The sequence below is a fragment of the Geospiza fortis genome, unplaced genomic scaffold (assembly GCF_000277835.1).
Source record: "Geospiza fortis unplaced genomic scaffold, GeoFor_1.0 scaffold78, whole genome shotgun sequence".
Classification (NCBI taxonomy): Eukaryota; Metazoa; Chordata; class Aves; order Passeriformes; family Thraupidae; genus Geospiza; species Geospiza fortis.
Window position 1 is genome coordinate 4,107,911 of NW_005054339.1, and position 17,049 is coordinate 4,124,959.

Sequence of the window (17,049 nt, forward strand, 5' to 3'; positions counted from 1 at the left end):
GTTAATCTGTGACACATAATTGGAAATATTTATTGCAAATAGAAGAAGATAATTGTAAATATTTACCTGATTATGCACACTGTGGAATACTGAAAAACTACTTGAAAGTCAGTATATTGTGAAGAGGTTTGCAGGCAAAAGTTGTGCAAACACTCTGCTTTAAGCAAGTTTGTGTCAAAAGATATCCCAGTCCTTGGCTTTTGTTCCTGCAGTGCCAGGCACTACTATAGAGCCCTTGTCTGAAAAAGGAGACTAACAACAGTCTCTTAGTAGAAGTAAAAATGATGACTGATGTTAATTGAAACCATATAATGTTACTCAGATAAGACATTTTGGGGCACAAATACTGTGTTTTTGCTAACAAAGTCACAGTCATAGCCAGCAAGGTCACAGGGTGAGGGGCAGAGGCTCAGTTTTATTCTGTTGTGGGTGTGCTGTTGCTGATCTTGTAGAAATACTCTGCCCATGCATAGAGGGACAGTTACCAACTGCAGTAATGAAAATTCATAAGCATTTCCAATCATAAATTTAATCATGGGCACTTGGATTTAAATTGAAATATGCTAAAATAAATCACACAGTAGAAAGGACTACCTGCTAATTACTTTTTTAACAGCTGGCTCACATTTACAGCCATTCAATGGGAACTCATTCAATGGAAGGACACCTATACACCTAAGGAGGCTTTGAGTCAGGCAATAAATATATACAGACATATAAAATGCACTCCCTATATGTAAACTTATCTCTTACAAGCAAACTACTTTGGGATAAATTACAACGTTTAAAATGATTTTCAAAAATATAGGTTTTATTAAGAAAGCAGGAGCCTAAAAGAAAATAAGAATTAACATAAGAATGTCATTAGGGTCAGGGTTTGGCTGTCCCACCCCATAATTTGTTGTTATTCAATATCCCAATGATTATTAAATTAATCTGTTATTTAAACAGCAATCAAAAACAAGTCAACCCACATTTTCTAAGCACTGTCAACAAGAGAGAAAAACTGGGATTTTTTAAAAAATCTGAATTGGTTTCATATTTTCCAGTAAGCTGTTCCTTTTTATAGCAAAAAAAACCTAATAAAAAACAAACTCCATTACTTCTGAAAACTTATATCATAGACTGATCTATCACAGCCTCAACATTAACAGTAATTAATTGCTAAATAGAAATATTTTTTCTTTATCAGCCTCAACTGGCAATCTTTCTGTGAGTCAGAACTACACTAATGACAGATGTACTTGGTATGGGCTTTAAAGGTGCTGCTCAGAGATGAGTTTCTGATTAGACATCAAGCTTGAAGTATTAGACTTTATATGTCTCAGTGCTGCCTGTAGTTTTATGAAGTATTGTCCCAATATTCTAGCCAATTTTCCCTTCTGGGAATATCATCATAACAAATTTTAGTTGCAGTAAAAGGGTCTAAGAAAAGAATCCTTAGAATGTCAAAGACGTTATAAAATAGAATTGATGATGGGTGTTAAGACATTTGATTAGAAAATGTTTGCCTTTTTAGTATATTCTTTTTATAGTCTTATAGTCTTTTTATATAGTCTTTTTAGTATATTCTCCATGTCTTTGTAGAACAAACAAAAATGGTTTTGTCTAATTGCAAATCTCATTTATGCATGAAAATTCAAATGTTTTTATTTAGCTTTATTTAGGAAAATACCATTAATTTCAGCTATAACTGCCATGAACGTGAGTATAGCAATTTAGTCATCTGACTATTTATACTTTAAGCGTATATGTAAAGTTTCAAATTTGCAAGGAGCCAGTTGAGTGTATAGTTGCCAAATTTGTGTGTTCACTGTAAAAACTGTGGGTATACAGATTAGGCAGCAGTTGCACAGTCAAATGCTTAAAAATTTGCCCTTTTAACCTCTCCTGTTCATATGTGATGACATATTGGACTTGGATGAAGATCAAAAATCTGGCCTTACTTCCAAAAAAATCCCCCTTCACTTTTAATTGCAGCACTCATGGGTCTACAAGGTCAATACCAAAACCCCGAAGAAACTGTTTTGTTTCCAGTTGATCCTTTGTTCACAATCTTAAGACAAAGAGGAAAGTAAATATAAGAAAGCCATATTGTCACTAGGGAAGCAAGGAAGCATTTAGGTGCAATCATCCTAACCCTGGGAAAGATTTATGCATATTTTACTTATGCCAGATATGAAAGATGAATGAATTTACCTTGTTGGGCATCATTTGTAAATTGCCTGTTAAAATGTATAGGAACTACTTATTTGAATAAACACTGTCCCATGTATCAACTATTTGTCCCAATAGAATGTTAGTAAGCAGATATTAAGTTAACAAGAAGAACCATCAAGAAACCAAATTGTTTCTCTTGCTTTCTCATAGACTAGGCATTGAATGCCATTTATTGTCAATAAAAGAGGTAAATGGCAATTGAAGTGTAGATCAGGATGACACTGAACCCTTCATGTGGATTTATAAGGGCAAATTTCAGGCTTGTCCACTAAATGCACAGATTTGGCAGTAACAGATAAATAACAACACAAATTAGATGCAGACTGCTCAGGGCATGAGTATATTAGTGTCAGGAGCAGTGCAATCTGCAGACATTAAAATGGAAATGGTTTTTAAAACCCACTTAATCTCGAGACATACCACCATTTGCTAAAATATTTCCGCATTTCTTTCTCAGTAGAAGCTTGCCAAACTGCTGTACTTGATCATGTTTAAAATGTGAAAATAAATACACAGTTCAATTTCCCATGAAATAAATAATCATTTGCCTTTTCAGATGTAGTTAGTTTACTTCTAAACAAACCAGCTTGCCACATAAACCAGCCAAAGCATCCAGGGCTGATTTCTTCTCTTTTGGAGCTCTATCGATGTGTTCTGAATGTCCCTGTGTCTGTCCTCGGGCATTAAATTATAGATTCTAGATTCTAAATGATAAATCTTCTAGAAGACATTTTGGATTTTATTCTTTTTTACTGCGTGGACCTTGTATGATCCTGAGGGAGATGCTGTCTCTATTTCCCCACGCTGTGTATTTTTGCGCTGTTCTTTTGCCGTGCCCGGTACCCACGGGACGATGGCACATGGATGGCTTTGACCTGTGCCCGTGCTGGGTCACAGGTGTGCTGCAGCCAAACTGCTCAGGGCTGCTCTTCACAATGCTGAACAGTCCTTCATTTCTTTCATTTCTATGCACATTTCTTAGATGTGCGTGGAGCTGAAGGAATATCTTGAAGGGAAACTCTGCGTTTTGCGTGCCTCAGTGGTTCATTGTTGAAGTCTCGAGGATCACAATCTAAGTATATGGAATTATCTTGCACTTCCCTTTTGAAAAGGAGATCTTCCAGACTTGAAGAATACTTATGGCTGTTAAAAAGTCTTTAAACTTGAGGCAGCAGCAGTACTTCTAGAAACTTATTTTAGCCAAAACCCCAAAACTCTAGAAGATCCAAAAATATTTTTTCCTTGTTCTTTCCTTGTAAAAAGTATCAAATTATGCAATTTAAACTGCTAGAATTGTTTATTAAAGGTCTTTATACTTAGCTTAAAATGTTTTATTGTGTGTTACCCACACTTCTCCACTTGCAGGCTGAGTAACTTTTGCTTCACTTCAAAGGCACCAGTGATTATAATGTTTGTCATGCAGGTGTAATTTAAAGTCACTGTATGGGCAATTTAATTCTACCCTTTGATAATGTATATTTTGAATGACCAGTTCAGGAAACACTGTAAATTACTATTTTCATTTAAGAAAAAAGGTATATAAAATAATAGGGCAAGACATATCTAAGTTACCAGGCAGGTTTGTGCCTGCCAGTCATCAGTTTAACAATCCCTTGGACAGTTTTCAAGGCTGGAGAATTTCTGTTTGCTTGGGGTTTTTGTTTTTTTCTTTTCTTTTTTTTTTGTTTCAGAACATTTTTAGTATGCTTGCTGAATTCTGGGGCATTTCAGTTGTTCGTACACAGATTGCCACCCTATGTCTCCCTCTGTAAGCACCATAAAATCTTGGAATTTTAGTGGAAATGAAGTTTAGCTACAGATTTTCTCTCACCGGCAGGATGAGATGTGCATTCTTTCGCTTAACTCCCCACCTCCAATAAAGCCTCTGCAGGGGAATGTGGCGATCTGCACCCATTCACTCTTCATAGTTAAAATCAGTACTCCATTAAAATATAAATCATAATCTACTTAAAAGTTAGCTTAATTTTACATTTTAAACAAGCATTAATAAATATTAATGAAATGATAGATACTAGCTGATGCAATGAGAGGATGCTTTGTAATGACAAGGGATTTAAAAAGTTGTATGTATGCCATAATGTATAGAGCTCAGTAGTAATATATATTATTTTTATTAACAATGGCTTGGGATAGGAAAAAGATGATTGAAATTGAGAAATGTTACAATGAATTTTTAAAGGCAGACACATTTGTGAAGCATTGTTAATAATGGAACATTAATTTTAGTTTGTAATATATTCATATTATAGGCAGATGTAAAACAATGCAGACATGACTTAGACATCTTTACATGGAGCAGTTTCCTTTCTAAAATGTTTGGGATAGCTTAATGAATATTTTAAAGCCCTTAACTTAGAAAAACAGCTTGAATCTTAGGATTTGAGAGCCATGCAAGGAACATTTGTAAATTAGATAAAACAATACAGAGTTGTAGCTGGCTGTGGAAAAGATGGCACATAGTGTGCTTGAGTTTTTCAGATGTGGCCTTCTCAATCATTGCTAAAGTTTATGTTAACAGAAATAATTTAACAACATCCTTGCAAAACACACTGTGGACGCATCCAATGAGACTTTAGGTCCAGGATTTATTGCTCTTTTAATGTGAATGTCCTGGTAATTTCTGCTTTTCATACTTCAGTTTCCATTGTGTGGTTCCTAGCTAGAGTCCTAATGTTGATGAGACTTGACCTAAAGTTGTGGAAAAGAGTAGTTACCAATTCTTGCAATTAAATGTTACTTTTATGATGTCATATAATATCTGTGAGCCTTCCTAAACCAGAATTTATCAACTTGCTTTTTAATCTTAAAGTTATATTTAGAACCTAGCTTAGAAAAGTTATATTTAGAACCTAGCATTTAAAAAAAACACAATCTGAGATGTCTCTCACTACAAACCACAACTACTTGTGTAGAGAGCTAAAGAACTCTGCTAAAAACACATATTTGCTAACATGCTGCAGTGGAGCTGCATTTTTCAGTCTGGATATCTTCCTATCTTCCCTGACCTCTCTGTTGTGGTCTTGTTAATCAGGTGTCACTGTGAAAAGGAAAAGTCTTTAGGAGTCTCTGATATGATTTGCTTTGTACCAGTCACTGTGTCTCCTCTCCTGGTCACTGTGAGCCCAGAACCAGGTACCCACCCGGCTTGTGGAGACCCACACATGTCACACTCAGCTTGAGTTTGTTCAGGGGTATGAATGCTGGCAAATATTTAAAGTTTATGGGATTTCTGGTCTTGATTTCTTTGATAAAAAATTACCAGTACATTTTAAAGCTGGAGGTCTGAAACTCTCCATTATCCTGCACCTCGTATGGAAAGGTGGCTGCGCTAGAAAAGTCACTAACAGTCCAATGCCTCACTACACTGAGGATCTTCTGTCATCCTAAAGGCTGTGCACTCTAAGTTTTTGGATGTTTGCAGCATTCCTAACACACAGTTGGTCAAGTACTCCTGTCTGAGCATCAGTTAATTGAGAAAGAATCCCCTCCTGGTGGGGAGTGAGCGAGGATGGGCGCTTCTGGGAGTCCTGGCTGAAGCTGAGGGGTTTCCAGCCATGGCACAGCTCCATGGAGCTCTGAGCATCCAGCAGCACAGGAATGGTGAGGATGACCCTGCTCACCTAAATCCTCAGTGCTAAACTTTGCTCTAAGTATGTTTGCACTGATACCAAATTGTACTGCAGTCAGGCTGTATGTGGTGACAATATTTTGCTAGCATGAGGTCAGGATCCAATTTCAAGCCTGAGGCTGGAAGTTTATCTGCCTCTTTTCATGTGAGAGAACCATTAGCTGATTCTTTATATACTGCTCCAGCACTCAGAAATGTTGTTATTGGCACATACATTATTTTTACAAATTGCATTAGATATTTCATTCTCTGTCATCATTTATTTGGGAAGAAAACACAAAAAAACCCCCGAAAAACAAGTAGCACAACTTGACTGTGATGTAAACATTTCATTCATTCATTGCAAAAATGTGATAAGCGAGAGAGATGTGGGTTGGAAATGTGTCCAGCAGCCTGGAAAGCACATGATAGGAGTTGGGAAACAGCAAAGTGGATATCTGCACTCCAGTTGAATTCTTAAAGTTTGTTCCAGACCATTAGGGTTGAACGTTTGCAACCAACAGTTATGTGAGTAACACATATTTGAGTGCAGCGTGCACAATATTTTCCATTTACTCTGCCCTCATGCTGGTATATTTTATTTTTTTCTGTAAAAAGTAGGAAAGATCACATTTAACAGATGTGAAATGTAATCCCAAAGTTACAACTCAGCTTAATTCAAAATCCTCCAAGTTCATTAATAGAGGTTTGCAGACAAAAAATATACTGAAACACCCCGGGGGAAAAGGGTGAGTTTACAGTGATGCTCAAGAGCCACAGTGGCCACTGAGGGCTCTCTAAGTTGAGTTCCATGGAAATTTAGACACTTCCTCACATCTTTGTGCATTTGTTTAGATTGCCAATTTGAAAGTATTGCCCTATGTTTATTTCAGTTCAAACTACTCACAGTGAAATTCTTCCATGCTTTGTAGGATTTGTCTGCCTGAGCAAACAAGTGGTATTTAAAGGATCTTTTCTATTGTCACATGAAAATGATTGATATGATTATGTACATGCAGGAGGGACATATGCTGGCACAATACTCTGATATTCTACTCATAATTTGATTTTAAGTCCCATAGTCATCATTGTGACATTAAACGATAGTAATAGTGTTCCAGTGGTCATTAAGGAAAAAAATTGAAAATACATACGTGGATTTTTTTGCCCTTAAATCAGGCTGCTAAGCCTCCTGAGCATGGAATTAAGAGTGAATCTGTACAGTGATTTAAATATTTATGTTACGAAAATCCTGCCTAAGCTATGTGTTTGTCACGACCACATATTCTACTGCAGAGTGTCTGTTACAAGCACAGATATAACAGCAAGGTATTTTTGTAAAATTAAAAGAGATTACTGATTATAAAATACAGCATATAGATCAGCAATTATTACTCATGAACAAAGTTTTTTTAAAGCAAAGTGCAATAATGAAGTACTTCTGTGAGAAAAAAGAATTAATTTTTAACAGGAAACACACAGCATTGTTTTTAAACAAGCTGAATTGCTTTTAGTGTTGTTGCTGTGTTCAAATCCTCCCCAAATTACAAAGAAATATCTTCCATTCTTCAGTATAATGAGAAGATATTCTCTCTAAAAGTTCTGGTCCCACAAGCATAGTTTTATCCTGTGTCTTCCGAGTTCCATGCTGCTTGACATTAGTTCTGTTCCCTCTAACACTTTTCAGGCTTTGCAGCTGTTTGAAGAAAACAAGGAGTCATGGATCTGAAAATCAGAGAACTCTGAATGCTCCCAGGAGGTTCCCTGCCATTCTTTGTTGCTGAAACAAGCCTTGTGTCAGTGTCAGTAGCCACCAGAGCTAATGGCACCAGGGCTGCAGGCCAGGAAAAGGAAAGTAGTTCAGTGCAAATGACCAAGAAATGGTGGTGTTTGGGATCCTCAGCCTGCACAACCCATTATCACTGTGTCCTCTCTTACAGCTGCCTGGCCCACCCCCAGGCCCATGCAAGAAATGCTGCATTGAAGCAGTTTCCCCAAAATTCACTGTGCTGGGGCTGTGGAAGTGGCTGCTCATTAGCAGGGAAACCTCACGTCTGTGTTCAGTTTATATCCTGTCCAAAGTTTAACACCAGTGGACAAGGAAATGGATTACCTCTCCTGCATGGAAATACAGAGACTAAGCTGCTCAACTGTAATATTGATTTCCTTTAAGAGCAGATGCTGTAGTCAAATAGTGGGGAGTAAACAACTTAAAGGTTAGGTTTGCTTAGCTGGTGAGACACATCTCTGGTGTGTCTGAAATAGAATTCCCTCAGCTTTGCCTGTTATTGATCCAGCCATGCTAGGAAAGGAAAGGGGGAGCCAACTGCATTTCAGAGACAAGTTGTTAAGCCACCACATACAGATTTTGCACCACATGACTGAGGTATTTGTAGTGAAGCAATGGCCTGCATTAAGAAGGGAAATCAGTGGCTCACAGAAGTGTGTGATCTGCAGGTTGGCCAGTGAGCTGGGCTTGGTCTGTCAGGAGATACAGCAGCCAGGAGGGAGAAAGGGCACAGCTGTGCCTTGCTCCTGCTGGGCCTGCTTCCATCAGCATGGGAAATGCTCCAGAATCTCTAAGGAGACACTGCAGAGCCCTCATGGCAAAAGCACCTCCTGAAGGAGCAGCAAACCTGCTTCCCTAGATCCTCTCCCACAGGGCATTGTCGCTGCTTGTCCTGCTGTCCCTGTCCTTTCCTCCATCTTGGAGCATCTTCCTCCTTTACCAGAGAAGTTTGTCCCTCTCCCAGTTCCCTCACAAACACTTTGCCACCCAGGAGTTCAGAGACAGAAAGATGAAAGGAAGAGAAGGAAGTGTGGAGAGAAGGCAGTGCTGCAAGGGTAGTGTCAGCTCAGGCCCTGCTTCTGTACTGTATATATTGTAATTATTTCTTCTTACAGAAGAAAGTGATTCCTATAATATGAATTTTGGGAATTAGGTTGGGGGGTTTGATTTGTTCGGGGTTTTTTTAAAACACAGTCTGTGGAAGCAATTATTATAAAAACAGAATATATATTATAACTCTTTAAAGACTTTTACATATACAAATACAAGGGAGAGATTCCAATTTAAATTTAAACTAAACAAAAACTAGAAAAAAAAAAAAACTAACAAAAACCTCAACAAACCAGATTTGAATGTAATGCGCTGGCTCTCTAAGAACAGGTGTTGTAGCCCCCACTTAGCTTTAAGTGTCATGTTTCACCCTGTTCAGGATGCATTTCTCTGCAGGATCACTGTCCATCCGTTAGAGAGAAGGACCCTCCTGCAGAGGATGACTCCTATCCCCAAAGCCAAGCTCCTGACCCGAATTATCCTTGAATAATCTGTGTCTCTGCGTGTCCAGAGCTGGAGGTTCTTACCCTTCCACTGCAGGTACCTGAGTTATGTGCTCAAAGGCAGCAGCTGTGATTGCAGCCCAGCATTTGCACTGCAGTGTTCTTGTGATGCTTTCCAAGTTACAGGCTGCCTAAAGGAGTTAGAAAGAACTGATTATCTGTGGGAAGAGTGATTTAGCCACCAGACACACATTAAAAGTGTGCTTTCTTATCATGCCTTCAGAAGCATGACTACCAAATGTAATTTATGAACACAGCAGTACCTGCAGTCCAAGTCTATTTTTTTATAATTGCACAATGAAAAATTAATTTTCAAGGAACAGATTAATAAGTATTGCTTTTTGAGCAAATATTTTCTACTTCCAATTAAAACATGAAGCTGTTTTTCCCCCAAATCCGTTTGCATTTTATTTGTGCTCATGTTTTTATGTGGACCAAAACCAAAAGAGGTTAAAAAGAAACAGATACTGTGTGTGCAACATGACAAAATTGTCATGTAACACTCTGACTCAAAATACAGAGTTCCTTGCAGACTTACTCTCTGTTGTTATTTTTTCTTCATTAACAAAATAGTTTGGCATAACTAGATTTTCTTCCTCCCTCTCTGTCTACCCCTTTCAAGTATTAAATTTCTTCCTTCCTCACCTTCCCCACAAAGTCAAGAAACAGTTTGTTTTCAGGTCTGTTTTAAGCCTCTGAACCTGTACATCAAATAAACCAAGCTAGTTCCTCAGTGGATGAAAGATGGAGGAGAAATTATTAATAAGCTTCTTATTGACTCAATGTAGCTTCAACAGGAACCCTAACAGTTTAGTCTGTTTTATATTTGGTGATATTTGCAAGCCTATTCCTGTGCTGCCCCACTGAATGATGGTGATGATACTGCAGTAGAGGAAAAGGATTCAAATCAAAAGATTTATATTACTTAAAACAAGAAGAGCTTTATCCTTTAAATGTGAAACGTTCTCTTTAATAATAAAGCACTTAAACATAGACTTTCTTTTGATTGTTAAAGCAGCAATAAAGTTCAGCCAAACCCCTTACTCAGTCCTTGAGAGTTGGTTTCCATATTACCAGGGACACAAATGCCAGCTTAAGCCAGCAGGTGTTCAGGAATGGTTATTGTAAGAGAACCTTTAGAGCCTCACAGTGGATCTCACAAAAAGATAATACCATTTTCCCTACTTTGTCAGAGACTTCATTTCTCCCTGCAGCCATGGAAGCTGTTTGCTGGAGGTTTTTCTCCCCTGCAACAGAGCCTTGGCTTACACGGTGAAGTATTTTGGTGGAATGTCTCAGTCTCTGAAAGGCTTTGGTCTGACTGTGTTTGTGCACCTTTTGTTTTCTCTGAATGTTTGGTTCCTGAGACTTACTGGCATGAATGTTCAAAATGAATTTCAAAGATGCATATGCATGTCACCATGGGAACAGAAGGCTGGTCTCAAAGGGCAGAGCTGCTGCTGGGATGATTGTGTGCTTTATCCAGTTTGGGCATGGAAGCAGTGCCATGTGAATTATCTGAATAGTCACACAGCAACCGTGGTGGTTACAACTGGCACAAACCTCTTTGCCACTGATCTGGTGAGGGTAGGAATATCTCAAGACTGTGAAATGATCTTAAATTACAGCAGCTGAAAGAGGTATATTTTGTTTGTGCAAACTATTAACAGGAAAGAAAGCTAAAATGGACATTTTTTGCCCTTATTTATTTGCTTGGCTCAATCTAGGTCTTGAATCCTCTGTCTTCACTTGTTGGTATGTTGGCTTTACAACTTCATTTGCAGATTATATTTGAGAATTGTGTAAGGGGAGACATCCATATACTGCTTGATGGAAGAAAACATTTTCTTTGAAAATTACTTCTAGTGGGAGGATGAGAAGCAAGTTGTTTCACTTTTCAAGATATTAGTGAAGTTGTTATTGTGCACTAAGGAAAAAAAAATGCTACAGAGAGCCAAAATTTTCAGTCTGTTTCTTTATAGCTCTGTGGCAGCCACCATAAGCTGAGACACTTCACAAACTTCTGTACTAGTTAAACAGCCTGTAGGTCTGTAAGAATATTCACTGTTTGGTAAACAGACTCAAGGTACTTAGTTGATACCTATGACATAATTCCTAAAGAGGGGTTTTTACTTAACTAATATATTGCTCTTTGAACTGCCTTTAATTCATAATTTCCATCAGTCAGTACTGCAGTCCTCAAATTGATTAAATCCTAATTTTCATCAGTCAGTGCAGGTACTGCAGTCCTCAAATTGATTAAATCAAAAATTGTGAAGGCTTGCAGTAATAAAACAATAGAGAAAATTGGTTAGATGTCATAGCTTAGTTGTGTAGTAATTTATTCAGCATCATAGTTCTGTAGTTGAAACACTCTTCTGGACGCAGTGCTTTCACCCCAGCTAGGTGAAGTGATGGGAATTTTTCTTCCCCCTTCTCTAGTTTGAGGAAGGAATAGCTTTTACTGCACAGCCCTTGTGGCACCTCAGAGTGGGTGAAAGAAGAATCAGAATGGGAAATTGCCCAGCTTTCATGGGCTGGCACCTTAATTTAAACCTGGCCATGGGGTACATGATTTCCACAGGCTCCAGTGCTCAGCTTGGGGTGACAAAAAGGGGGATCACAAATGGGCTTGGATTTGGGCACACCACAGGTAAAACAGAAGAGTAATTACTCCCTTCTCAGCAAAAAGAAATTAATCATTTAGCATCCAATTAATTGTTAAAGCATTTTATGCCCATCAGATTCTTTTCTGAGCTAATTTTAAAGGTACAATGAATATAAGTTTCAGACTGCACAAAATGCAAATAGTGCCAATTTCTGGCAATAAAAGTAATGTTTTTTCTATCCTTTACTGTTTGATTTATTCATAACTGTTTTGAGAAATTCATGCAGTACAATTTTGGTGCTATTGCCTGCTAAAGATTTTTCCTCCTTTCCTTTTATTGGCCCCATTTCTCCCACACACAAATCCACAAAGCCACAGATGCTCCATTACAATGATGTCAGTCTTGCTACATGCTCCAGCTGTTTGGTAGGTACATTTATAAAGTTCAGCCTTTTACATTATGCCATAAATGTATATTTCATGTATAAACATAAAGTTAACATATTGCAGATCACTCTAAGTGTAATTTTAATGGAGGTTCAGTAAGTTTAAAAAATACTGAAAAGCATTTAATCTTTCCGTTGGCAACATTTTTATAGTAAGTTTTCCAATTTTTTTTTTTCTTAGGCTAGGTCTAAATATTCCCTGCCCTCTCTGCTATTTCATCTTCTGTGATCTTTGGAAAAAGCAGGGAGTTATTATAGTAAGACAATATGTATTTTAAAGAAAGATGTCTGAGGAAAAATATGTTTCTCTCCACATCTTCTTGGTGCTCAAACCCTCACTTAGCATTCTGTACATTTACAGCAAACCACACTGCAAAACACCTAATTCTTGGAGTTGCCAGATTTCAGTGATATTTGACATGGCTGACATGCTGCTGATAGGATGTACAAATTCTAACAGATTGCTTCAAAATTTCATGTAGAATTGGGTCTGAGCTTAGACCCATTCTTTGTACTGTGTCCTGAGTTTCAAAGGAAAGGCTAAATAGTGTCTATTTGGCTCTGCCTTTTCCTCTTTTTCTCTTTGGTATGTGCTTAAGGGTTCAGCCCACTGAAACTCTGTGCATCACTGACTGGTGCCCAGAGGATCCTTCCCTGGGTGCTTTCCTTCTTACAAAAAATGTCTATTTTTTTGCTCTCCCTTTGAGTTGCCTACTTTGTTTGAATGTGGTGCTGAGTTATCACCATATTTATACCAGATAGTCATTATTCTAAAATAAATCACTCTGGAAAATGTTGAGGTCTAATCTCTGTTTTGTTGGCTCAGTAATAAAATGGCTCTCCAGAGGACAGATGAAAGCTGAGATCAGGAGTTGCTGTTGCTTCAAGCAAGACCCAGAGTGCACAAAGGCCCTGATACAACTGCAGAGACTCAAGTCTGGGGCTGTGAGCTGTCACTGTGTGGCTGCAGAGGAACCTTCATTAGTGTTGTGGATCTGTTCCACTCCAGACTGTAAATACATAAAAGTCTGATAAACTCCTAACAAGAACCAGTGGCTCAGAAATGCTGACAATGTCACCATTATTTGTTTTCTTTTTAATTTTCAGGTCTTTTGTTATCCAGCAGATCCCAAGTAGCAACCTCTTCATGGTGGTAGTAGATAATGAATGCTTCTGTGATTCTATCCCACCAATTACCATGGCACCTATAGAAATAAGATATATCCTTTTATTATTACAAACTGGTCAGAAAGAGATTCAAGATGCAAATATTGAAAAACTTCTTATCATGTAAAACTTGCATTGCATGACATTATCACCCATTATATGTGCTGTTTGAAATTAAACCATCTGGGAATATGTTCTCACATTTTTTCAATGTGCATTCGCTTTTTTTTTGTTTGTTTTTTACAGCCAATATGAATTAAGCAAACACACTTACATGGATCCTATGTAGCATAAGGTCATGGTCATCTTTAGACAGCTAAACATCTTTCAAATTAGGCACTAAATATGTACATTTCTTATAAGAATGGACCTCATTATATTGGAACTTAAAGAACTCCCTCTAATACAGATATGTCTTTATTTAAGGTTTGACTGGAGCATTGAAAATGTTTCAGAGTCCTGCTTTCCAAATCTACAAAAATTTAGCAAAGTAAGTATATCACTTGATTTTTTGGTTGCCCTACTTCCTAATTTTTGCTGTTCTGTAGTTCAGGTAGTTCTGGATTCATTTTTTCCCATAAGTTTGAAAAGTTTGCTTTTTCAGAAGCAGCCTGCAGTCTGCTTTTATTGCAGACTCATGGAAAGACAGGTCAGCAATATAAATGCACACGTGCTGTTGAAAGCACAGATCACAGAGAGGAAAGCACTAGAATCACTTTCTTGTCCTTGTGGTGACCACACATATCACCTTGGGGTTTTAATGGGCAGGAAGAAAGGAGCTGAAATTCACTGTATTCATTTCAAAACACTCCCATGAGAATGCAATGCTCAGCATCTCTCCTTAACTGCCTTGTACATAATGAATCCCTTAAATGTGAACGGTTGAAATCTCAGAAGATAAGAAGACGCCCAGAATCTTGTCATGGTTTTCACCCTGAAGTAAGTTTCTATCTGGTTTTTCTTTCTTTTGAACTCTGGTAATTTTTTTATTTCTTTAAAAATGATTAATAGGAAAAATATCTTCCAAGATGAAATGTTGGGAAATAGTCATAAGGCTCAGTGTCAGGGAAGTGAGGGATATGAGGGATATTGTAAGTGCTACAAGGCTTTTTTGTACTCATGTAGACAATGCCTTGGGATGCTGCTTCTGCAGACTGGTTTGTGTCATGTCAGAGAACGTGGTAGGGTGTGAGCACTGGCAACCAGGAGTATCTGAGAACTTACTCTGGCTCAAGCAGTGACCACAGGATTCCTTAGAGATGGCTGGGAATGTTCTGCTGGTAATGTTTGCTTCAGTAATTAGCTTCAGTATCATACCTGTCATGCTACAGTCATTGTGCTCACACATAATATTGCCTGGGAGGGATAGTGACCCCTCCACTGCGTGTATTTCCTGCTCTGTGTTCTGCATAATGCTCTCACACAGTGCCAGGGAGAGCTGGTAGAGACCAGGATGTGATTCCAGGGGCTTGTACAGGATAGGTTCATTGTCATCCTTCTTACTCTGGAGCTTTAATTTCTGCCTCTGCTGATGTAATGCAATGTAGAACAAGACCTAAAGTAGAAAATGGAAGGGATGGTGTAGTGCTTGCTGTTTCAGTCTACAACCTAAACTTGTTCAACTCAAAACATGTACTTGTATTACTTTCTGAGTATATTTAACTTATGGGCTTTGTTGTTTGCTCTTAAGCCTATGTTTGCTAAAAAAGAATGTGTCATAATTGACTGTAGTGGCTTGTATTTATTTTCTTTTGTTGTTGTTTTATTTTCTTTAGGAAAATGCAAGAGAATGTGGCGGTGTCTCAGGCCTTAGTGCTAAACCTTCTCTTGTTCTTCTTCCTCTGCTATTGATGATTTTCTCCAGGTGACATTGACTGATGTGTTCAACTGGCATGCTAAAACATGGATAAACTGTGAACTGGGAAATGGTGCAACATAGAGGACATGAAATATAGTCAGAGCATCAGCATTTCATGATTTTAAACTGTTGGTGATATAAATTCTTAAAGATATGTTGAAAAAAGATTTATCTTTTTACTTTGCAAGTCGTGCAGATGTGAATTTGGCATATGGCAGTCATGATTCATCAAAAAAGGACTTGGTAGATAGAGGTGACCATTGCTTTGTCCCATTGAATACAATTTAAACTGTGTACTTTTTTCAATAAAGTATATTAAAATCACAGTTTCAGAGTGTATTTTAAGTATGCTAATATATTTGTTCAAATAATGAATGATGGGAAGAAAATAAAATAAATGGATGATATTTTATTATGCTTTTAGCCTCTTTCTGAAAAAATTCAGAGAAGAAAATGGGGACTTGCTTTTTGCAATAAGGCAGAATAGCTTTTATTAGCAAGCTGTGTGTGTATGAAGCTGGGCAGGTTATATATGGTGCTGAATTGAATATGAAGTTTTGGTTTCTGGAAATAGCCATAAAATATCTTACCTGCATTTAGAAAGTGGGTCAAAGTCTTATTAAAGCCTTCTAACTCAGGCAAGCTTTGGGTCAAATTGGTTGATTTGGCTGCAGATGGCATAAATCAAATATTTTTTACCTAAAGAATTGGGAAGAAATCTAGAACAGCCCAGATCAAAGGGTGACACTGTTCTGCTGGTGTTCTGATCTCATGTCAGACAGGAGAAGCTCCTTATGAGGAAAGTGATAAGCAGAGAAAGTCTGACTTGCAGCACATCTGTGTCAGAAGAAAATTGGTTTTGAGTGTCCCTATGGGTAGACAAAGTTCTAGACCAGGATGTTTTTATTCCAGGCCTTACATTCCTCTTTGTAAGGGAAATGAGGTAATGAAGATGAGCATATTCCTTTTGCAACTGGCAGCAAAGTCCCTGGTGTGGATATATTTGCTGAAGATCTTGATCTATGATAGTCTCAGTTTTTCTTTGGAGTTCTGGTGTGAATGTATTTCCTGAAGATCTTGATCTTTGAACTCTGATAGTCTCAGTTTTTCTTTGGAGTTTTATAGAATGCTATCAAAGGATAACCTGTCCTTCTAACAATATAATACGTTAAATGCAAAATAAAATGCCACTGCTCTAAATCTGGTGCTTGGAGGCTGCAGTTTCCTCGTTGGGTGTAAGTTTGCTTTCAGCCTTGGATAAATGCTAAGCAGATTTGCTGTGTATCTTGGGGGGGAACAGGGAGCTAGGCCACTGAGAGGGGCTTTGTTTTAAAGAATACTACTCAGCTTGTAAGGGGAAGAACTAGTAAAACAAAATTTCCACTCCAATGCTTTAATGGGTTCAAATGCACTGGTACTCCCTCTGATTCTGAAACCATTCAGGTCTTTGCACTCATAAATTTATTTTCCTCATGTCTTCTTTTTTATTTTTTTTTATTTTGAGTATTTTCCTACAGACTTATTGATCTCAAAATCTTTCTCTGTGGGATAATTTTCCAGCTGACATTCAGTCAAACTCTTGTCCTTGTGACATTCTTTGTTTACTAAGCAAATTGGGAACTCCAGCCATTTTCTCCACTTTAGCTGACATGGATATCCTGCTCTTCTTTGCTTGGTTTTTTTTCTGGGCTCCATTCCCCTTTACCCTCCATCATTCTCACAAACAAAGAAATATAATGTCAATACTTTATAAATAAAGGATTTAATTTTTGATTCTCCT

At 37.8% G+C, this 17,049-nt stretch overlaps 1 protein-coding gene across 1 annotated transcript in view; it reads left to right on the forward strand.

The window, feature by feature from the left end:
* CACNA2D3 (calcium voltage-gated channel auxiliary subunit alpha2delta 3) overlaps positions 1-15,595 on the forward strand; it is a 385,100-nt gene extending 369,505 nt beyond the window's left edge. Inside the window, exons 35-37 of the mRNA XM_031058245.1 lie at positions 13,352-13,464; positions 14,268-14,350; positions 15,187-15,595. Of these exons, the coding sequence (XP_030914105.1) occupies positions 13,352-13,464; positions 14,268-14,350; positions 15,187-15,279 (289 nt within the window). The 3' untranslated portion in view covers positions 15,280-15,595. The remainder of the gene's footprint in view (positions 1-13,351; positions 13,465-14,267; positions 14,351-15,186) is intronic.
* Positions 15,596-17,049: the final 1,454 nt, after the last annotated feature.